We start from the raw sequence: 22,902 nt of genomic DNA, 5'->3' as shown, positions 1-22,902 counted from the left end.
TGCTTGGGACACCTCCCTAACATGGATAGTTACCCTCAACCTGGTTTAGTCAGTCTGTGGAGAAGGTTTACCAGGGTGTAGACTCTGCACTTACTACAGCTTCTTGGAGCCACAGGTGAGAGTTGAGTGCAGGTGGATACTAAAGGTGGATAAGCAGCCTTGAAAAAGGCTCAGCAAGTCCTCACACCAGAGCTGGTAGTCCTCTTCGAATGTACATACATCCCACAAAGTCACTGCACACAGTAGGTGCTTAACAAATGTTTGAATTACCAATGGTGATGTTTGAAAAAAGAAAGTGAGATAATGTATATTATCCAGTTAATGTATGATTAGAAAAGGAGGGCCAGTCATGCTGCAAGCATAAAGGAAGACAGATGGACAACCAGAGGGTTGCTAAACAACAGAGAAAGAACTCCAACACTGGGTGGATCATTTATTTATTGGTTTTTTAAGGCAATCGAATTGTGACCTGCACAGAGTCACACAGCTAGGGACTGAGGCTGGATTTGAACTCAGGTCCTCTTGACTCCAGCACTGGTGCTCTATCCAGGGTAGATCCTTTATTGAAAATTTATTGGAGGACATGGATAAGAATCTCAGGATTTGAGTTGGAAAGGAACTCGGAGGTCTTCTCTAGTCAAATGCCCAGAATCCCTTTTACAACATTCCCAACAAATGGTCGTCAGGACTTAAAATGCCAGGCTGGCTAGTTTTTTTTTTTTTTTTTTTTTTTAAATCTCAGAGACAATGGGGTTAGGGGATGAAGCATAATGAAGGTGCATGGCCTTTTCCTTGGGGAGATTATCTTAGCAGCTGTGTGGAAAATGAATTGGATAAGGAGAGACAGGAACCAGGGGAAAAGATTACAATTAATTACAATAATTAGGGCCTATTACAATAATTCTGGCAATAAATAGGTGCTAGCATGGTTTCCCCTGAGGAGAAGAGTTTGGATTTGAAATACTGTGGAATTTGAATTTGCAAGACTTAGCCAATGATTGGATATGAAAAAGAAGAAAGATGACTCCAAGGTTACAAAGCTGAGTGACTAGGAGTATAGTGGGTCTGACAGAAATTGGAAAATTTGGAGGAGGGGCAGATTTGGGGGAGGGGGAGAAGAACTAACAAGATCCAATTTGGACATGTTGCATTTGAGATGTCAGTGGGACATCTGGGTGAAGATGTCCAGGAGGCAATTGATGTTGCAATACTGGAACTCTAGAAAGAACTCCAGGGTATGCACCTCAAGCCATATGCATAAGGATAACTGACCCCATAGGATGGGGCAAGATGTTAAGGGATATAAGATAAGGGCTGAGGACAGAGCTATGGGTTATCCCTGTGCTTAGGGGCCTAGAGATATGTGATAGGCTGAAAAAAAAACAAACTAGTCAGCTGGGAAGAAGGAAAGCCAGGAGTATGACAGAATCCAAAGGAAGAGAGAATATTCTGGAGTGGTTGGTCTCCTACTCCATTCATAGCCCACTGGTTTGGAATCTCAGTCCCTTATTTATCAGCTTCTTCTTTATAGTAAGAACATTGTTGGATCTGATCAATTCTTACCAAAAAAATTAAATTAGGAACACCTTAAAAAATACAGTGTGTACAAGTGGGGAGTTTACATCATTTTGGTTTATTTTATCATCAGGCAGTATGGGCTTGCGCGTACAAAACCCCAATTCCTCCTTTATCCTTTAGGTATGTCATCCCATCCCTGAGAGAAATACAATCAGGGATGCCAGGTAACCACATAGCCAGGTTTTTACCTTCAGCATGGGTAACCAGGAATGAAAGAATTGTAAGACTCCAATCTGGTTATGACTCTGTGGTACACTTATTTCTGAAATGTATATCCAGACTATTGACTCAAAAACCTGGCTGGCAGATAAATGGAAGTCCCCACTGAGAACTCCTAACCACATCACCCTTACCCTACACATCCTCATGTCACTAGGCCAGTCAAGGACTTTGCTACTACCAGGCCTAGTATGAGCTGAAATGCTGTACCCACGTCAGGAAGCAAATGTCAGAAAGCTTAATTCTCTGCCCCCTCCATCCACTCAGGAAAATTAGGTCAGAGGCGCTTGGAAAGTGTTTTCTCTCAAAACCAGAAATAGTTTTTGGGGTAAAGAGGAATTCCATTTTGGACATGCTTAATTTTAGATGCTTCCAAGATATGCAACTAGAGATGTCCATTGGTGTTAGTGATGTGATACTGGAGCTCAGGAGGAAAAAGGGCTGGATCTAGAAAGATTGATCATCGTTATAATAGATAGAGCTCAAATTCAGGTCTTCCTGAGTCCTGGTTCACCACTCTATCCTTTATGCTGTGAAGCCTCTCATTTGTCTAGAGATGACAACTGAAGGCAGAAGACCTTAAGACATCACTGAGAAGCTGGAGAGAAAACAAAAGGGTCCAGGACGGAGCTGTGGGGTCCCCTCCTTGGTCAGGGTGATCTAGCAAGAGATTAAGAAGCTGCTAGACAGGTAGGAGAACCAAGTGAGAGTCCTGGCCCAAATATGCAGGGAAAATATCCAGGAAGAAGTGGTGATCAGTTTCAAATATAGCAAGTTAGGAAGGATGAGTGCTGGGATGTTGGTCTTCCTCTGTCCACAGCACCACCCAGATCAACAGGCTTGTAACGTGGCCACTTTGTTGTGGTGGAGATGGAGGTGGAGGTGGGGGTGGGGTGGGCAATGAGGGTGTTGCTGTCGCTGGCACTTCATTTTCCAGGTGTGAGAAGCTGCCAGTAACTGTCTAAGAAACAATAATCCTCCTCCCACAGATATTTTGTTTCTAGGAATTTTTTTTTTAAACAGCCAAATGAATTAAAGTTCAAAATGATGGCATTTTCTTTAAATGAAGTAATTTCCTCCTATCAAAGGATACACTGGCCACAGAATTAACCCAAAAGATGCTTAACAGATAGTTGTCACCCCAATTCGTCTAACAGCAGAGGAAATCTTATAGGCTCAGAGGGCCTGAAGGCATTTCAGAGGCTACCCAATCCAACCCTCTCATTTTGCCGAGGAAACTGAGGCCCAGGTAAATTAAGGGATTTGCTCAAGATCACACAGGTTGGGGGCAGCTAGGTGACACAGTGGATAAAGCACTGGCCCTGTATTCAGGAGGACCCGAGTTCAAATCTGGCCTCAGACACTTGATACTTACTAGCTGTGTGACCCTGGGAAAGTCACTTAAACCTCACTGCCCCATAAAAAAGCAAAAACCAACCAACCAACCAAACAAAAGGTTACACAGGTGGTCCATATCAGAGGCAGGATTTCAGCCTCAGTTTTCTACTTAAGTCATAACTCCTACTGTACCATCTTGATGGGCCTCTTGGAATTGGGTTCTCAAATGGGATTAATCTGGTAGGGACCTTCAAGTCACCTTTCCACAACTGACCCCAAATACCCTTAACAATGTTTTCATGCTAATCCTCTCCCCAGCTATTATCATCATTTGTTCTATAAAGAGTTTTCTGTTTTCCCAAAGAGAAAGGGATGGAATGATTAGGGAAGGCCTCTTCAACATTTCGGACTCATGGCCAAGAAATGAGGTTGCCGGCTGGTAATCTGTTCAATTCAACAAGGATTCAGTAACTACATACAGCATGCAGAACACCATGATGGGCATTAGAGAGATAAGAAGTGAGATTTGAGTGGGGCTTTAAAGAATGGGCAGAAATTTAACAAGAAATTAGAGGGTAAAGATGGATGAGAATCCTGTCTTTGCTATTTAGTACTTGTGTGACCTGGGGAAAGTAATCTGACCTGTCTGGATTTGCTTCCTCATCTAAAAACGAGGGAATTGAGACTTTTCAGATCTTTTCCAAATCTACGTCCCATACACATGCAGTCTTTGCCTAAAGTAAATTACCCGATATTAAGCATTCTCATTTTTGCCATGACAATCAAACTTACACATTTCTCCTGGAGACATCTCTAATGGTCTAATGAAGCCTTGACTAGAGACTAAGATTGATTTTGATAGCAACTAGCAGGTGGAAAAGCCCTAGAGAATCCTTTAATCTGCTTCCAGGAGACCAGAGGGTCTTAGCCATTTTGGGCAGTGAGTGAGGCCTATGAAGCCCTTCTCAGAATATTTTCAAATACATAAAATACATAGGATTACAAAGAAAATTAATATCAAATGATTAAAAAACAACATTCACAGACTCCACATTAACAACCCCTGTGGTAGACCCTGGATAGTATTTTCTAAATAACACACATCTTAGTTATTTCCTGCCACATAGTAATTAGCAGAGGTGCCCCATAATAGTTCTTCCTCTGGTTTTCACTTTAAATGAAGAGGAAATGCATCTTAATCAGTTGGAATCAACTAATGAAGTTATGTTTCTGATAGTGTTAAATTATAGAATTTTAGTTGTTCAGGGCTATTTCTAGTGTATTAAACTATTGCTGATCTTGACTACAAGTTGGGTACCTTGCAAAAGGGAAGTTCTTTTCTTGGGTAACATAGGGTTTTCAGGATGGTTTCTACTTCCTGCCAAGAACAATGCAATTCTCTTCTGTGTCCTTTTGAATACCCATTACGGAGCTATACATATATGTGCAGACAACAGACACGTATTTGAAAGAGCACAGAGACTCCCAGTTCAGCAAACTAGCAACAAATTCTATAGCATTTTATTATTTTCAAAGCACTTTCTCACATAATAATTTCAATTCAAGAAACAAGCACCAACAGGACAGATACTTCAGAACTCCTGCATTACTCATGAGGAAACAGGCTCAGAGAGGGGAAGGGATCCAGCTATGATCACACAGAAAGTTACTGGCAGAGTTGGAACTAGATGCTCCCAGGAGATGGCTTTACCCTATACCCAACTGTACCCATTGGGCACATTTCATTGTACCATTCATACCAGAGAAAACACCCGCATGTCTAAAATCCCAGTGAGGCGTTCAAAGAATTAGGAAATAAGACAGATGCTATTTAAAACTAAACTTGTCATTTTTATTACAATAAAACTGCACAGAAATGTTCAGACACACAGACCCAGTCTGCTTGAGGAAACTAGCAGGCTCATTCCTGCTCATCCAACAGTGCTTCCATCTCAGAGACACTCTCAAAGGGAGAGGCACTTAGAAAGACTTTAATGAACATAAGAACCCAGGGAGCTGATGTTACATTTGATTATCTCTGAGCACTGGTCGATGTTCTTTCTAATCCTGTAGAATTTCTCCACATACTCAGAACGACCCAAAAGCTCCACAAAGTCTTCATCATGGGTGATCACAAGAAGCTGGAAGTTGCGCTGTTGGGAACGACTTTTTATTATTCTGGAACAAAATATTTATAACATGTTACTGAAGGTACGAGAATCCTTTCTCCACAGGATGTGCTGCATCTCCAGGAAGCCTCTTCCTTGCTGTGCCGAGTCAATAATGGTGCTCCCCTCCCCAGACCTTTCACAGCCTTTTCCTTAACTCTCTACAACACACGCTACGAGAGATTGTGTGTGGGGGCCTCGCTTTGCTACAAGAATGTGATCTCTCTGAGGTCAGGGGTCAAACAGTAAGACCCTGAATAAATAAATATGTGTTGTATTGAATTGATCCAAGGAAAAGTAGACTGTCTTTTGTGTTGTTCACAAAGCGGAACAGTGTGAATGAGGACTACATATTTTCCCAACTAGAGACTCTCTTGTTGGAAAGAAGGATGGGGGCCCAGCCTCTACAGAGCCAGGTAAGAGCCAAGATGAGGATGAGAGATGAAGAAACCTTATGCTACATTTTGAAGGTTGATGTTAAATCGGGATCACTGATGTATAGCTCATGTTACAACACAGGAAACCGAGGCCTAGGGCAGTTAGGTAAGTTGCCCAAGGTCACAGAGATCTAAGTGGCAGGACCAAGATATAAACCCAGGTCTCCTGACTTCAAAAATCTGGCAGCTCCACTTGAATTCCAATCGTCCACAAGGAAGTAGTTACTGAGTCATGAATGCCAGCAGTTCTGGCCCAGAAATTCTAACCATTCTGAAGAGGTTAGGATGAAGGAAAAGAGAAATTTAAATACTTAGCTTCATTTAACTCATAGCTTGGTCCCATTCATTCTCCTTGCTTTGGGAATTTCCCAGACCTGTCTGCTTTTCTTCTCTGGTGATGTTAAAAACAAAATTACAGATGATGGATGGGGGAATAACACAAGCTGTCCCCAAAGGTTTTTTTTAGGAGCTGGGCCTACTTAGAAATGAGTCCCAACCAGTTATCAAATGCATCATTGCTATGACACACAGAAGGTAGGTGAGTGGGTGGGTTGGGAAAATTTTGTACTTCTTTGTGGGGAGAAGCTAAACACATAGATTAAGAAGCTTGCTTAGGTTTAGTGAGGCAACAAGAAGTTTCAGAAAAATGCTAACCCATGCCACAGATAAGGGCTTGAGTGGTGGCTGTCTTAGTCTAGAACACCGCACCCAAACACAGCCAGCACAAAAGATGACAAATGGTGAGAGGATGGAGAAATTTCTATCAACTCCTTCTAAACCACATCAACTGTCTTACTCTGTATGTCCCCAGAACACGGAAGCACGGGCTAGGAAGAGATGCCCTGTCAAACACGTACAATAACATCTCCATTAGAAGTTCAGGTAAGGGGCAGCTAGGTGGCGCAGTGGATAGAGCACCAGCCCTGGAGTCAGGAGGACCTGAGTTCAAATCCAGCCTTAGACACTTGACACTTACTAGCTGTGTGACCCTGGGCAAGTCACTTAACCCCAATTGCCTCACCAAAAAAAAAAAGTGCAGGTAAGGACAATGACTGCCCTTCAGGCTGTGTGTATTTTTAAAACATACATGTACAACATACCCAGTATATGTCTGAATATATGAAAAACAAGTTCTGCTCTCACCCTTCCATGTGACAAAAAGGGAAACAATTTTGTCATCTCTACCTAATGTTACTGCTTAAAGTTATGCTCACTCTAATGCTGTGGCTGTCCACCTGACATACCATAAGATGCCATAAATGAATTATTGCTTATTTTCATTTTTTTCCATCATAAACTTTTTTAAAATGGAAAAATAGGTTTATTTCTGGTGTGTTTACTGTGTACCCACTGAAATTCTACTCTGATGCTTTATCCTGTGGCCAGTAGAGCACAAATTCTAATCCAGCAGGTCCCACTGACCTGAAGAGCCTTGACTACAGACAGGCCTTGCAAACTGCAGAGCATCCCAACCACACATGCCACAGAATGATCAATTTTTGGACCACAACTCTCAGAGACCATTTACTAAGCTAAAGGGGAGTTGTGATCTGCTGGGGGAAAGAGGAACCATATCTATGAAATAGTAGAATATTTACAATCCCTTACTGCCTCACCAGACCAGGAATTTCATTTCAAAATAAGGATTATGTATTCATAATTTCACTGATCTAACACAGAAAAGATTTCAGTCCCCAACTTGGTAGAAACTGGAAAGCCTGGCTATTCAGCAGTATACTGTTCAATCAGGAAGGACAAAGATTGTGTGTCTTTGTGTTTGTTTACAATGACAGATATTTGGCTAAAGTGATCCAACTTTTCAATATTAAACAGCAGTCAGGTATTCAGGTAAAATCAGCCCGTCTTGGGGTTATATAGCAGTACATTCTACACTTTCCCATGGACATTACCATACAAAGAAACTTAATTCTTTTAAATTCACCAACATGGTAAAATGCCAACTATGTTTGTTAAACAAGGCATTATAGGGTAATAGGCAGTGGGGATGACCTGGAATCTTGATTTCTCTGATCCATCCTGGCCACGTGTCACTAGGCAAGTCACCTAATCCCTCAGCAACCTAGGCAATATTCTTATATTCCAAGTTGTAGAGAAGTGGCTAATCGGCATTGATCAACAGAAATTCCTCCCTGGGAGCTCCCTAATGAAGTTACAGGTCAGGATCAAAGAAGAGTGGTGCTATTGTTCCGGGAGCACACAACAAGTGATGTAACATCTACAGGGAGGGAGGAGGGACAGAGGGCATAACACCAATAAGTCTAAGAAGCAATCCTGGAAAGAAGACAAGGTAAGAAGCCAGGGTGTGGTGGGGCAACCCATCAGCTGCCCAAACTTGTTGATTCGGTCTCCATCATCTTTCCTTCACTCCTGCACCTACCATTCTAACCCATCTCATCTGGAGGGGCATCAGAGCTCCCTAACAGTGTCTCTCTCACTATTGATGTTCCCACCCATGGCGCTCCCCCTTCAGCCTCAGGACAGGTGGGCTTTCTTGATCTCCCAGACTGATGACTCTCACTCTCCTCGATTCTCCTTGTAGGGACAGAAATAAAGGCTAGACCTGTGATTTCAATGAAACAGAGAGCCCCTTAAGAAGGAAGCTCCTTCTGCCACTGTAGGGCAGCCTTTTTAATGTTAAGTGACAGTTGTGGAGTTGCCCAGAGCACTGAGAGGTAAAATAATTTGCCCTGCCAAGGTCATGCTGGAGGCACTTCCTCTCATTTTTCCTGTAATATGTTGCATTTTCCAAGTAGAAGAAGAAGAGGAAAACTGAGGATAGAGAGCAGAGCACCTTGCACATAACAGGGTCAGGGTGGAGAAGATGACTGAATTGTGGAGCAAATCCATTCAGAAAAGGAGGGCGATGTGAAGGCCAGGAGGACAACCAGGATCTGGGCAAGGACATACACACTGAGGATGGGTTCTGCTAGAAGGCACTTTTGTATTTTAATCTAGGGGCAGAGAAAACTGCTGTAGAAATGAATTGGAACCTGAGGAATAATTTATACAATGACTACAAAACTGTAAAGGAAAAGAATGTTAAAAGACTTAAGAACATTATCTAGAAGACTGATAATGAAATATGTTTCCCACCTCTTGACAGAGAAGTCAAGATGAATTATAGGTGCAGGATGGGATATATACTTTCATATATAACCAATACATGAAAATTTTTTTTCCTGCTTAACTATACTTAATTGTAACACAGAAGGGCTTAAAAATTTTTTTCTGGTGGGGTAGGAATAGGAGAGTGGAGATGCAAAGAGAAAAAACATCAATGAAACATTAAAAAATACACAGAAGAGAAGAAAGAAATTCAGAAGGGAACACAAATAAGGAAGGCAGTGCCATAATTTGTTAAATTTAATATATATTTTAAAATCTTAAGCTGCATATAATAGATTTACAGTTTGATATGATCTTTTCCTGTTCTTTGTGTATGGATGTGTTCATGTTTTCTGATATTGGTCAAATTCATAAGAAAAAAAGAAAAGAATCAGAGGAAGGAAAAAAAATCCAACCTCTTTCCTAATGATGGCCTAACGTGTGGCCAGTTAAGAAAAACATCAACTGAACATTTTTTCAAATTTCCAAAAAAAGTCAAAACCCTTTATTTGGGAAATGAATCAAATTCTTCATGAAGCCTATGTACAGTTTTTACTCAAGGCTTATTTTAAATGAGAACTTACCTTTCTTGATGTTATTTATAAGTTATTGCTATAAAGTTACCACTGTCCCCTCCCAATATTATAAATACTTACTCCACTAGCGCATGTGCAAGAGATTCAATGTTTTCTCTATCGAGGTTTGTTGTAGGCTCATCTAAGGCAAGAATGCCACAGTTCAAACAGAAGGTTTCTGCGAGGGCCAAGCGAATGATAAGAGAAGCAAGCACCTGAGGGAAAATCAATGGCAATTAAGAGATGAGTCAGTGAGGTGTAAAAAATGCTCCCAGGAGAAAATGGTAATGGAATATGAGCCTGGAAGACAAATGCTGTGTTCGTCAGGCTCAAGGAAATATCACAAATGTCCTTCCCAACCAAAGGGATTTAGGAGGTGATAGACCTTAACCAACCATTTAGGTCACATTCTGGATAAGTCAAAGTTCATGGGAACTGTGTTCCAGTGAGAGTTATATACTGAGAATATAATACTACCACAGAGGCAGGGTGATGTAATGGAGAAAGCCAGACGTGGAGTCAGGCACACTTGGGTTGAAATCTCTATTGGCTGAGTAGCTCTGGACAAGTCATTTAATTTCTCAGTGACCTCCAGCAATTTCTAAGTTGCAGAACAGTGGCTAAATACCTCAGTGGAGAAAGTTTCCTAATTAGGAGTTCCCTACATCAATGAAATCATAGGTCCAGCTAGAAAACAAAAAACTCCAAAACAACCCCCCCAAAAAATTGTGAAAAAAAAAGAAAATGTAAACATAATGCTAAGCCTCCTAAAGATAAGGATAAGATAAAAATAGGAGTTAATGGAAACCCATGAGCAGGTTCTTTTTAAGATCCTCTTGACCAGTGGTGTCCAACTCAATTAAACTGTCCACTAAGTCATATATAAGGATTCCTGCAACCACATAACTGCTTTAGAAAACCACGTATTAACATTCTCTATGTTCTAATATATTTTTATTTTTGTAAAATATTCCCTAATTACATTTTTAAATCATAAAGTGCTTTATTATTTTCTAGTTACATGTAAAAATAGTTTTCAACATTTGTTTCTATAAGATTTCTAGTTCCAAATTTTTCTCTCTCCCTCTCCTCCCTCCCCCCTCCCCAAGACAGTAAGCAATCTGATATAGGTTATACATGTTCAATCACATTAAACATATTTCTCCATTAGTCATGATATGAAATAAGAATCAGAACAAAAGGGAAAAACCTCAAAAAAGAAAAACAACAACAAAAACAACAGAAATAGTATGGTTCGGTCTGCATCTAGATTCAACAGTTCTTTTTTTCCCCCCTGGATTTGGAGAGCATTTTCCATCATGAGTCCATTGGAACTATCTTGGACCATTGTACTGCTGAGAAGAGTCAAGTCTATCACAGTTGATCAACACACAATGTTGTTAATACTGTGTACAATGTCCTCCTGGTTCTGCTCATCTCGCTCAGCATCAGTTCATGCAAGTCCTTCCAGGTTTCTCTGAAATCCACCTGCTCATCGTTTCTTACAGCAAAGTAGTATTCCATTACATTCATATACCACAACTTATTCTGCCATTCCCCAACTGACAGCCATCCCCTTAATTTCCAATTCCTTGCCACCACAAAAAGAGCAGCTATAAATATTTTTGTACGTGTGGGTCCTTTTCCCTTTTTTATGATCTCTTTGGGAAAAAGACCTAAAAGTGGTATTGCTGTGTGACCCTTGGGGCATAGTTCCAAATTACTCTCTCCCCAATTACATTTTAATCTGATTCAGGCTGCACAGGAGTGTTGCACGTCGTGTACAGCTTTGGGCATTTGACACTTCTGCTCTAGACAATGGGGAATCATTGAAAGATCTTTACTAAGGATAGTGACAAGATCCTACTTACTAGAAGTAAAGGACTTGCCCAAAGCTACCCAGTTGGTGTAGCAGCTGAGCCAAGAGCTCTGATGACTTGTCCAGTGCTCCTTCCACCATGGCAAGCTGTCACTCAAGCCATATCTAACTACTATCAAACTCTCTTATTATATCACTCATTTCTGTTTCTCAGTTTCTCTAAGGGTGATTACTAAAGAATATCACTGAAATGTATGAGGTAAAACTGATAGTGTCTAAAAAAGGTCTTAAATCTGGGAGAGTCACTACATATTCTTCACCCTTGCAGTCAGCAATGTACTCTGATGAAATATAAAAGCTCTGAGTTAGAAAGAACAACAGCAGCTCTCTTAGTTCATAGCGGTTTCTGATGGTAGTTCCTATGGCTATCTTCCTTAGAAAACTGCTGTGGTTGTCCACTTCTCTTCACTTCCTTGGGAGATGGAACTTTATTTATAACCATCTTCCTGCCTTGTTAGGGAGTTAAGGCAGCATTTTGAACTACCCTTTTCCCCTATCTATTCATCTATTCATTCATTTGTTAATTAATTAATTAGTTTGTTTGTTTGCTTTATTTGCCACTGGGTAAAAGAGGCCTTTCTTTGCTTCATTTCTTTTTCTTTTTTCTGATAAAAGTATTTTATTTTTTTCCAGTTACATGTAAAGATAGTTCTCAACATTTGTTTATACAAGCTTTCCAATTTCAGATTTTTCTCCTTCCCTCCCCTCCCTCCCCTAGACAGCAGGTAATCTGATAATAGGTTATATATATAATAACATTAAACATATTTCTGAATTAGTCATGTTATAAGAGAAGAATCAGAGCAATGAGGAAAAACCTCAAAATAGAAAAACAACAGCACCAAAAGCAAAAGAAATAGTATGGTTCAATCAGCATCTATACTCCACAGTTCTTTTTTTTTCCTGGATTTGGAGATCCCCTTCCATCATGAGTCCCCTGGAACTTGCCTGTACCATTGCATTGTGAACTACCCTTTAACTGGCAATGAGCAATTTCTTGACAAAGGCCCAACACAAACATTAGTTGAATACAGCTGACATGAGCAGTTATCTACCTGAATGTATGATTCTAATGACTTCATATCCAATCTGAATAAAAGAGATGAAAATTCAGGTAAAATTGCTTCTGATTTTGCTTTCATAGACTCATCTTTCATTTGTAAAAGTGAAAATATCAGATCAGAACTATTTTGTACTTATATACAAGTAGGAATTGACTGTTGTAAGTTTCAGCTGAAAAATGTTCAAGTATCCAGTTATTTATTTCCAGAGTTAAACCTCAATTCTCCTTCAGCTAAACTGGAAATGTAGAAAACCTTTCCCATTCTTAGAAGATGTTTAAAGAAGGGGAGTTTATAAGCATTTATAAGACAAAGTTGAGAGTTTTTATGAAAATAAAAACTCAGTTAACATAGACAGTAATCTCTGGGTATTTAAAATTCTTTTAATAAAGGCTTGACAGAAGCCACACGATTCAGTTCTCTACCATAGGGCAGAATTATATCTAAGTTATAACATGCAGAAAGATTTTATTTTTCTTAGAGGAAAAGGCATTGCATAACCTCCCTGGAAAATCTGCTTGCATGTGTTTATATGTATATGTGTGCATGTGTATATATATGCAGGAAGGTAGGAAGGCAAATTCCATTGAACACACATACTACAGGCAACCATATGTCCTGGGTTTTCCTAGACAGTCCCAAGTTCAAGAAAGGAAAATGTAGTTCTAATGAGGTGAGGTAAAGGAACAGTCCATTAGGTTAAGAGATGTGATTGGGGGGGGTCAGAAAATGTGGTCACTATAGCCATATGGATGTGTCTAGGAAGCATAAGAATTTCTTCCAGTGCATTTTTTTTTGTTTTTTTAGTGACTTGCCCAGGGTCACACAGCTAGTAAGTGTTAAGTGTCTGGGGCCGGATTTGAACTCAGGTACTCCTGACCCCAAGGCCAGTGCTCTATTCACTGTGCCACCTAGCTGCCCCTTCCAGTGCATTTTTTAACCATTTCTCATGCTGTCCTCAGCAAATGGAAAAGGCTACTTGTTTTCCCTCTTTAAAGGTTAAATTTTTTTTTAAGGTTAAAAAATTTTTATAGTAGTATGTGACTATTCCAATCTGGGCAAAGACCATGCATTTCTTTTTCTTTTCTTTCTTTTTTTTTTTTAAAGTGAGGCAATTGGGGTTAAGTGACTTGCCCAGGGTCACACAGCTAGTAAGTGTTAAGTGTCAGAGGCTGGATTTGAACTCAGGTACTCCTGACTCCAGGGCCGGTGCTCTATCCACTGTGCCACCTAGCTGCCCCTGAGACCATGCATTTCTAATTCCAAGTCTTCCAAAAAAGGTAGCACCACAGGTACTACTTTATTGCCCTTTAACTTTTTACTTCTCTTTTGGATTCTTTCATATTTGCCACTTCTCTCTTAAATGGTGGCAACTTGAACAGAACCCAGTGATGTACACTATGCCAGACCCAACCAACAATCACTACGTAGTCCGTAGTCCTAATCTCTAGATTTCCATATGATTTCTCCCAGACATGCAAGCTAGCACGTGGCTCAGGGATCATGGAATTCATGCCAGAAGCACAATCAATTATATCTTAATCTTGTGGATATTTTTTGTTAAGTCTTTAAGAGATGGTATTTATAGTTACTTCACCAAACTCATCAGTTTATAGGTAGATACACTCTTAGACAAATGTAGGTAAAGACAATGTACTAGAGATAGTCAGGGAGTCCAAAGATTCAACCATGCCAGCTAACACTCCTACTTTTTCAAAAAGTATGAGTTCAATTTAATACCTCATATGTTACTACTAGGTATCTGGTTTGCTAATGTGGCCAATTATGGTTTCCTAAGCCAATAAGAACCTCTAGAGATACAATGGAGAGAAATGAGAAGGTAAAGTGGCAATAGGCACTAGACTTGTAATTAAGAGGATCTGGTGTCAAATCCCATTTTATCTGTAAAATGAAGGGCTTGGCCCTCATGGCCTTTAGGGTCCCTTCCAATTCTAACACTTTGAACCCATGACCTAATTCCTTTGTATTGTCTATCTTGTACACTTCTTTGGTTACTGCTACTCATAATAAAGTTTTCAGTATCTTATGGCAGTTCACTTATGATTTGCTCTATTTTCTGAGTGTATTAATATGTTAATCTGTTTTTGTTGGTTTGTATATTTTATATTTTTGCAGATACTCATCCATTTCCTTTGATGACCGGGTCTGAATCCCAGAAGATCTTGACAGTCTAGAGCACTGGACTAAGATTCAACAAGGATAAACATAAAGTCTTATACTTGGGTTAAAAAACAACATCTCACTGTGAAGTAGCAGGAAAATAAAAAAACAACAACCCAATGTAACTTTGGGCTGCACTAATGAAGGCATACATTTCTAGGGAGAAGGTGATAGCCCATATCTGGAGTGCTTTAGTGTTCTGGCCACTGCAGTTTAAGAAGGGTTTTGATAAGAGCAAATAGGGTGGGGGCAGCTAGGTGGAACCATGTATAAAGCATGGGTCCTGGATTCAGAAGGACCTGAGTTCAAATCCGGCCTCAGACAATTGATACTAGCTGTGTGACCCTGGGCAAGTCACTTAACCCTCATTGCCCCACAAAAATAAACAAATAAATAAAAGAGCAAATAGGGTGGTGAAAGGTCTTGAGTCCACATCATAAGGGAATAGGTTACAGCCAATGGGGAGAGTTAGCCTGGTGAAGAGATGACTCAGAGTGATATGAAAGTTATCTTAATGTACCTCAAAGGATGCCATGTGGAAGAGGGATTAGACTTGTTCTCTATGGTCACAGAGGGCAGAACCAGGAGCACGGAGGTTTGGTGTCAAGAATACCAACAATTAGAGCTATTCCAAAATGAAGTGTGCTCTCTCAGGAGTGGAAAGTTCCCCTTCAGTGAAAGTCTTTGAGCGAAAGGCTGACACTAGGGATAACATAGGAAAGATTCCTTTCAGATAGGACCTGGACTAGATGGCTGCTGAGGTTCCTAAAATTCTGATTCTGGGAATTCCCAATTTTGCAAATCACTTGACATATATTATCTCCTTTGATTCTCACAACCCCATAAAATAGGTGTTATTATTACCCCCATTTTATGGATGAGAAAACTAAGACTCAAAGAGATTAAGTGACTGGAGTAGGGTCACACAGACGGCATCAGAGGTAAAATCCAGATTTCTCCTGCCTCCAAGTCCTATGCTCCCACCACTCATACTATTTACCTCTCTGGATCAGAATTTCTATATCTTGTCTTCGCTTGGAAAGAACTGCAAGCTCCCCTTTCCCCTTATCTTAATATGTAATTACTGAAACAGTTCTGTACACCTACCTTTTGTCCAGCACTGCACCTTCCTCGCATATCCAAGGCTGTGTCTCCTTTTAGCATTACTACTCTATAGTTGTAATTCCTCCTTTTGTCAGAAGCGGATACGTTTTCATCTGTATCAGACCGAATTTCTATATATTCAATATCTGATATAGTAAGAAAAGAGCATGAAAGGAAAAAGAGAATGTTTCTGATGAGGAGAACACTGAGCAACAGGAGAATTATCCTCTGTGATAACAACAGCTCCCTACTACTTCCAGGATCAGATAGAATCACCTCAGTTTAGCTTTTTAAGGCCATTCACACCTTGACGTCAGCTTAACTGTCCAGCTTGACTGAACACCATTCCCTCCCGCATGGTGATACACCAAATTTGCCTTCTCTATTCCACGCATGTGACATGCCATCAATTCCTGTCTCGAGGCCTTTGAACAGGCTACCCCCACACCTGGAATGGGACTCCCTCTTCACCCCTCTCTTCCTTCAAGATACAGCTCCATGAACATCTCCTACGTGAAGCCCATCTGCCCTCCTAAAATAACCTGTTCTTATTTTCTTTATATTTATTCCATACACACACACACACACACACACACACACACACACATTTAAAGATGTACCTGTCCCCCCTCATTAGAATGCAAGCTCCTCATGTGAAAGGATTGCTTCATACTTTGTATTTATACCCTCAGAGCCTAGCCTCAAGTCTGACACAGAGTAGTCACTTATTGCTTGACTGAAAAAATTCCTGACTAAGTTCAGACGGGTTAGATGACAGATGATATAATTAGTTTTAAGTAGCACTGTTCAAATGCCCCTCTGTGCTAGGTTCAAAATAAAACATTTTTTATGCTTCTCTTAAAACGTGAAGTTGAATCGTTTTAAAACTGCCTGCCAAAGTCAGGAAGTAGATGCTCACATGATACCAAAAAGAAGGTTAGGTAACAGGGCACCCTTTTTGCCCTTTCTAGTTCCACTATCAATTTCCTCGTGATGGCTTTCTCCTTATCTGAGTTAAGTTTATCCATATCTGCATTCTTCAAAAGAGTACAAACCCCAACTCTTTTTTCCCATTACACTCAGACTAACTGTTATTTGCATTGCAACCGAATTATATAAAGTTTGACCAGGTTGTAAACAGAAAATTTTGCCTTATCTTCTTGGTAAAGGATCATATCAAGATACTATGAATTCTCAGAAAGAAAGTTAGTGGGAAAGTAGGAAGTAATAATGGAAAGGGAGTGATAAAGAAGAGGCAAAAGGAGAGGAGCAGCAATGAAGGGACGGGGCCAACCCAAAGCTCTGGAAAACAAAGAGCCTTCAAAAATGGTTCATCTTCCATGATATGGAATATAGATACGACTGTTCCCTTTAGCTGGAGTGTCAATAATGCTAGTAATGGCACAGGAGTGTGGGGAAGATAAGAGGAAGTTTGGATGAGACTCAGGGAATGGTTAGGGCAGAGCTGTTAACTGTGAAATTAGAGTCTTGATTATTATTAATCAAATAAATATTAATCACCTTGGCCTCGGTAGGTACTTCGCCAGAGATCACGAATAATTTTATTGATTTCTTCCATTTTCATGCTATGAAACTTCATTATAGCACTGAGAAAAGAAAATAATTTGCCAATTTAAAAATTAATATTATAAAGGCCTAATTATAAAACAGCTACATCAACTTTATTTCATTTGGTACAAGTTTCCCCTTGTTCCCCTCCAGGGTCAGCTTTGTTCCAGGGACCAATGAATCAACTAAGACATTAATTTTATTAAGTTGCTTCTTTGCTTTATATTATGAACATTTTAGAAAACATATTTATTCCTTTCAGAAGTTTTTACCTAAGTTGTGATAAGTTATTGGAGGTAAAGAGAAATGTCTTTGGCCACTTCTACTTACCACTGATGTAAAGTACAATAACTGCTTGTTGAACAGTGTTGTCTGGGGTTGGAACCCCAGGAGGAACCAAGATTAGATAACTCTAATTTACAGGATGAGTCTTCTAGTTCTCAGTTCCTATTTCCATACCCTGAATCTAAGAAGCGAAGCAAAGGAGAGAAATCAGATCCTAGCTCATCTAGAGGCTTGGCTGCTGGGGCTGGTGCAGGGATCTCTGCTTTACTGTCACCAGTACGTGATGAATCTCTAATCTTCAATTCAGATGAGGTAGAAGGCCTCACAGTAACATCAAGTAACAAAGCAGACCATCTACCTATTCTGCTTACTCACTAAGCAAAGGGAGCAAATATTAATAAGAATAAGGTAATATGATACTGTCAGGATTTCACACATGGACAGAAGCGCTAAGGAGAAATTTCCTTAAGGGCAGAAGAAGCTGATTGACATCAATGGCACAGCTCAGGCTTTGGGCTTATTCCTGGAGTCTCCAGATCTGCTGCCTTCCCTGCTTCACTTAGACAAAGCCTACATAGATTCAGGTTTTTCCAGAGTTCTGGTCTGGGTCTTCTAAATTTTCTGTCATCTGGACACCTTGGTCCAGCTGAGAAACTGCAGAAGGGATGATACTGTTTAGAGAATTAAGGTGTTTTAGATGCCAAAAAATAAACCTCAAACACCTGTACATCTTTTTTTTTTTTTTTTGCAGAGCAATGAGGTGACTTGCCCAGGGTCACACAGCTAGAAAGTGTCAAGTGTCTGAAGCCAGATTTGAACTCAGGTTCTCCTGAATCTAGGGCCGGTGCTTTATCCACTGTGCCACCTACCTGCCCCCTATACCTGTACATCTTAATCCCAAATCCCACATGCTATTCAGCTGTGATAAATCTTCCCCATTTGTGTTAAGGCACATTTTCTCAGTTTTATTTGGTAGCTGATAGCTTTTCAACTCAAAAAAAAAAAAAAAGGAAAAGATAACTACAAAACTGAAAGTGATGTGACTGGATGCAATGAAACTTGGCAACTACATATCACCTTTCAATAAAAGATCTTCTAGTTTCTTCGGACAACTTAGGAATCTTACAAATATCACATACTGTAGTGCCCCAAAGGCAGACATTATTACTCACAGGGTAAAATGTATACCAAGGATGTGAGGCGAACCTTACTTCCATAGCAGGTTTCTTATCTGATTGCACTAAAATGAAACTTAACTTTAAGCTACTTACTTCGGCAAAATCATTTCATGATCTTTTGATTCACCAGCAAAAGAAACAAGAAATGACTCAACATAAAATACATTTTAAATATTATCAGATGAAGGATTATAATGCAAATTATAAAAAGAACTGGAAAAAAACAGTAAATGACTAAAACCCACACTCAGCTTGTTGATGAGGATGCCATCTGTTGCTTTATAATCGCCCACATTTCTTTACTTTTTATTCCTATTCGTAAGATCTTAGCATTCAGTCATTATATTCCAACTCCCAAACTTCTAAGTACTCCTTACTTATGGGGAGAAAAGTTTACTTTTGGGGACAGTCATGAAAAGGCACTTCCTATATCTTTTATACCATGAAACTAATCATTTAAAAATACAAATTTCTTCATTTGAACTTTAAAATCTTTTTGTTCTCCTTTCATTTCTACCATGGATGTGAACTGTTACAAACTTCAACAACATTAGAATAGGGGTACGGGAAGAAGGTAGAGGCACTGTCTGATTTTTGCACTCGAAGCTGCTTGGAGATGAGAGATTATTTAATAATGAGAAGGATCCCAAAGAGAATCTCAGATCTAATGAGGCCTGGTATGACTTAGACACTTGAAAAAAAATATTTTTAAGTCTTAAAGAAAAAAACACAGTTTAGAAAGATATTGTAATAGGGGAAATATACTAGCTATAAAACTCAACCACTTTATTTACTGAGTGACTGTAAAGGCTGTCCTTGAAGATGAGGGGAAAACAGGTGAATAAAACATATTCATTTCCCCAGGGGCTTTTACACAGTCTAGTAGGAGAGAGAAGATGCACCCACAGACACCTATCATACAGGGCAGAAGGCAAAGTGCAGGAAAGGAGTGTTGACTGCTATGACAGACTGTTCAGAAGAGGAAAAGATCACACTCATGTCGGGGGTGGGGTGAAGGGGGTCTGCAGGGAGGGTTCCTAACTAATGTGTTAAGGCAGATTCATCATTAGATTCATGCATGCCTACATCTACTAGAAGGTAGAGAAACTACTTTTAGAAGGTAGAGAAGTTACTGTATAAACTGAGGAAGTGCTAATAATAAAATAACAGCAACAGTTACCATTTATATAGCACTTGATGGTCACAAAGTGCTTAACATAACCTCACTTGACCATCAACAATTCAATGAAGAAGATAATGCAAACGCTAGGATACAAACTGCATCTTCTGAGCCCAAATATATTGCTGTTTCATATTGTACAATGATCCAAAGGACTTATGATGAAAAATACTATCTACCTCCAGGGAACGAAATGATGGAGTCTAGATAAAGCCTGAAGCATACTTTTAAAACTTTCTTTATCATTCCTGTCTTGTTTGGTCTGTGTTTTCTGTTGAAACGTGGTTATGTTATACATAACACAAGTATAATTTATATCAAACTGTTTGCCTTCTCAAGGTGGGGAAGGGAGGACAGGAATTTGAAACAAAATTTTTAAAAACAAATGTTGGGGCAGCTAGGTGGCGCAGTGGATAAAGCACCGGCCCTGGATTCAGGAGTACCTGAGTTCAAATCTGGCCTCAGACACTTGACACTTACTAGCCGTGTGACCCTGGGCAAGTCACTTAACCCTCATTGCCCTGCAAAAAAAAAAAACCCAAACCCCCCAAAACAAATGTTAAAAATCTTTTGCTTACATGTAATTGAGAAAAAGAAAAATAAACAACATATATGAGTGTTTCCACTACATCATCACACTACCTCTTAGGATGGTGGGCACAGTCATAGGGTGGGAATCATTTCAAGCAAGGAGGGATCATAGCTCCAACCAGAGACCAATGCCTTTTCACATTTCTATAATATAATACTTCCCTAAGCACTTAAATGCGTGTTAATGTCAAGGCAATGGGCCAGTACTCTAAGTCTCCTTTTCCCCCATTCCTTGGCAAACTATGCTTGTTTGAAACAAGGAGTCCAGTGACTATTCGGGCTATGCTGGCTCCCTGAAATCTTTATATATTTTGTTAACAATACAAAAAGGGCTACAGAAATAGTTAACTTTAACAGGCAGATATGGAAAAAAATGTGGAAATTTCATTCAGCGAGTTAGCCAGTCAATAGACATTTATTAATTGCTTACTATGTGCTGGACACTGTACTAACTGCTGGAAATACAAAAAAAGATTAAAAACAGTCTCTGTGCTCAAGAAGGTCACATTCTTATGGAAGAGGTATGCAAATAGATATATTCAGAGTAGATGGAAGGTAACCTAAAAGGAAAAGGCATTAGTGGAAATAGGGACAGGCCACCTAAAGAAGTTGGGATTTGAGCTAAGTCTGGATGGAAGTCAGGAAAACCAGGAGGTGTAACCTTGGAGAGAGAGCATTCCAGATTGGAGAAAGCCAATGAAAGAATGTGGAGAGAGGAGATGGAATGTCATCTCCAAGGACAGGGAGGCTGATGTCAATGGATCAAAGAGCACCTGCAGTGAGTAAAATATCAGAATGGAAATATGAGAGGCAGCTAGGTGGCACAGTGGATAGAGCACTGGCCCTGGATTCAGGAGGACCTGAGTTCAAATCCAGCCTCAGATACTTAACAATTACTAGCTTTGTGATGCTAGGCAAGTCACTTAACCCCAATTGCCTCATCAAAAAAAAAAAAAAGAATGGAAATGTGGGAATGGGCTGGGCTGTGACGAGTTTTAAATATCAAAGACAAAAGTTTATATTCAATCCTTGAGGAAATAGGGGGCCACTGAAGTTTATGTAACAGGGGAGTGATATGGTCAGGACAATGCTTTAGAAAAATCCCTTTTGCAGCTGAGTGGATCATGGATTAGAGAGGGGAGTCATCTGAAGTAGAGAAACCATTTAGTGGGGGGCAGCTAGATGGCATAGTGGATAAAGCACTGGCCCTGGATTCAGGAGGACCTGAGTTCGAATCCGGCCTCAGATACTTGACACTTACTAGCTGTGTGACCCTGGGCAAGTCACTTAACCATCACTGCCCTGCTAAAAAATAAATGTGTGTGTGTATGTGTGTGTGTGTGTGTGTGTGTGTGTAGAAGGTTAACAGTCCAGGTGTGAAGTGATGAGGGCCCACACCAGGGTGGTTGCTGTGTTAGTGGGGAGAAGGGGTTATATACAAAAGTGGTCATAAAGATAGAAACAATAAGAGTTGGTAAAGGATTAGATATCAATGGAAGGAGAAAGAGTAAAGAGGTGAGGATGACAGCAAAGTAACAAGCCTAACTGGGGTGTCTGGGAGGATGGAAGGTATCCTTGATACCTAATATGAAAGTTGGGAAGAGAAATAATTTGGAGAGAAAGATCATGTGGTCTGTTTTGGACTGGTTGATCTGAGATATCTGCAGGATATCCAGCTCAAAATATCCAACAGTCAATTGGTGGTGAATGACTGGAGCTCAGGAAAGAGAGTAGAACTGGCTATGTAAATGTAGGAATCTTCCACATATAGAAGATAGATATCTGAATCCATGGGAGCTGCTGAAATTGCTCAGTGAGATAGTGTAGAGAAAAGGGAAAAGAGCACAGGACAGAACACTTGCGAACCTTCACAGTCAGTGAGTATAACATAGATAAAAAATCAGCCAAGGAAACTGAGGAGTGGTCAGACAGAAAGAGAAACAAGGGTGAAGCATAGGAAAACGGGGAGAAAGTGATCAATATTGTCAAATGCTGTAGAGAGGTCAAGAAAGAGCAAGACTGAAAAAAAGCTATTAGATTTGGTGATTAAAAAATCATTGGTAACTTCGGAGAAAGTCGTCTCAGTTAATGATATCTAGGCATCATTCATCTTTTCACAAACATCTATGAAATATGTATCCTGTGCCAAGTACAGTGCTAGAGACGGGGGAGATAATTAGGTAAAAAATTCATAAATCTTACATAACAGAATAATACATAAACACAAACAGCTGTGAAAAACAACACTGCGTGTTTAGTGCATTAGAGAATTGCAAATAAAGTGCAAGGGGGAAGGTCATTACCTTCACAAAGAGCTTTAGCTGTTACTTAAGAGTTCACTCTAAAGGTTGTTGCTTGTCCGGTATCTGCGGTAGGTAGGGTCCTTCCTATCTTGTCATACAAAAAGTCATGAGGTCAGAAGAGAAAACTTGC

General features: G+C 40.0%; 1 protein-coding gene across 2 annotated transcripts in view; it reads right to left on the bottom strand.

Annotated features, from left to right (window-relative positions):
* Positions 1 to 4,961: 4,961 nt before the first annotated feature.
* Positions 4,962 to 22,902, bottom strand: part of RAD50 (RAD50 double strand break repair protein) — an 82,731-nt gene continuing 64,790 nt past the window's right edge. Inside the window, exons 23-26 of one of the 2 annotated variants that reach the window (XM_043988684.1) lie at positions 17,188 to 17,273; positions 15,670 to 15,812; positions 9,523 to 9,656; positions 4,962 to 5,313 (exon numbers count right to left, since the gene is read on the bottom strand). In XM_043988684.1, coding sequence (XP_043844619.1) covers positions 5,127 to 5,313; positions 9,523 to 9,656; positions 15,670 to 15,812; positions 17,188 to 17,273 — 550 coding nt within the window. In that variant the 3' untranslated portion in view covers positions 4,962 to 5,126. Of the gene's footprint in view, positions 5,314 to 9,522; positions 9,657 to 13,613; positions 14,586 to 15,669; positions 15,813 to 17,187; positions 17,274 to 22,902 lie in introns of those variants that run through there. The other variant, XM_043988685.1, reaches the window with a different exon arrangement.

The sequence above is a fragment of the Dromiciops gliroides genome, chromosome 2 (genome assembly GCF_019393635.1).
Source record: "Dromiciops gliroides isolate mDroGli1 chromosome 2, mDroGli1.pri, whole genome shotgun sequence".
NCBI lineage: Eukaryota > Metazoa > Chordata > Mammalia > Microbiotheria > Microbiotheriidae > Dromiciops > Dromiciops gliroides.
This window is presented reverse-complemented; position numbering and strand designations above follow the sequence as displayed.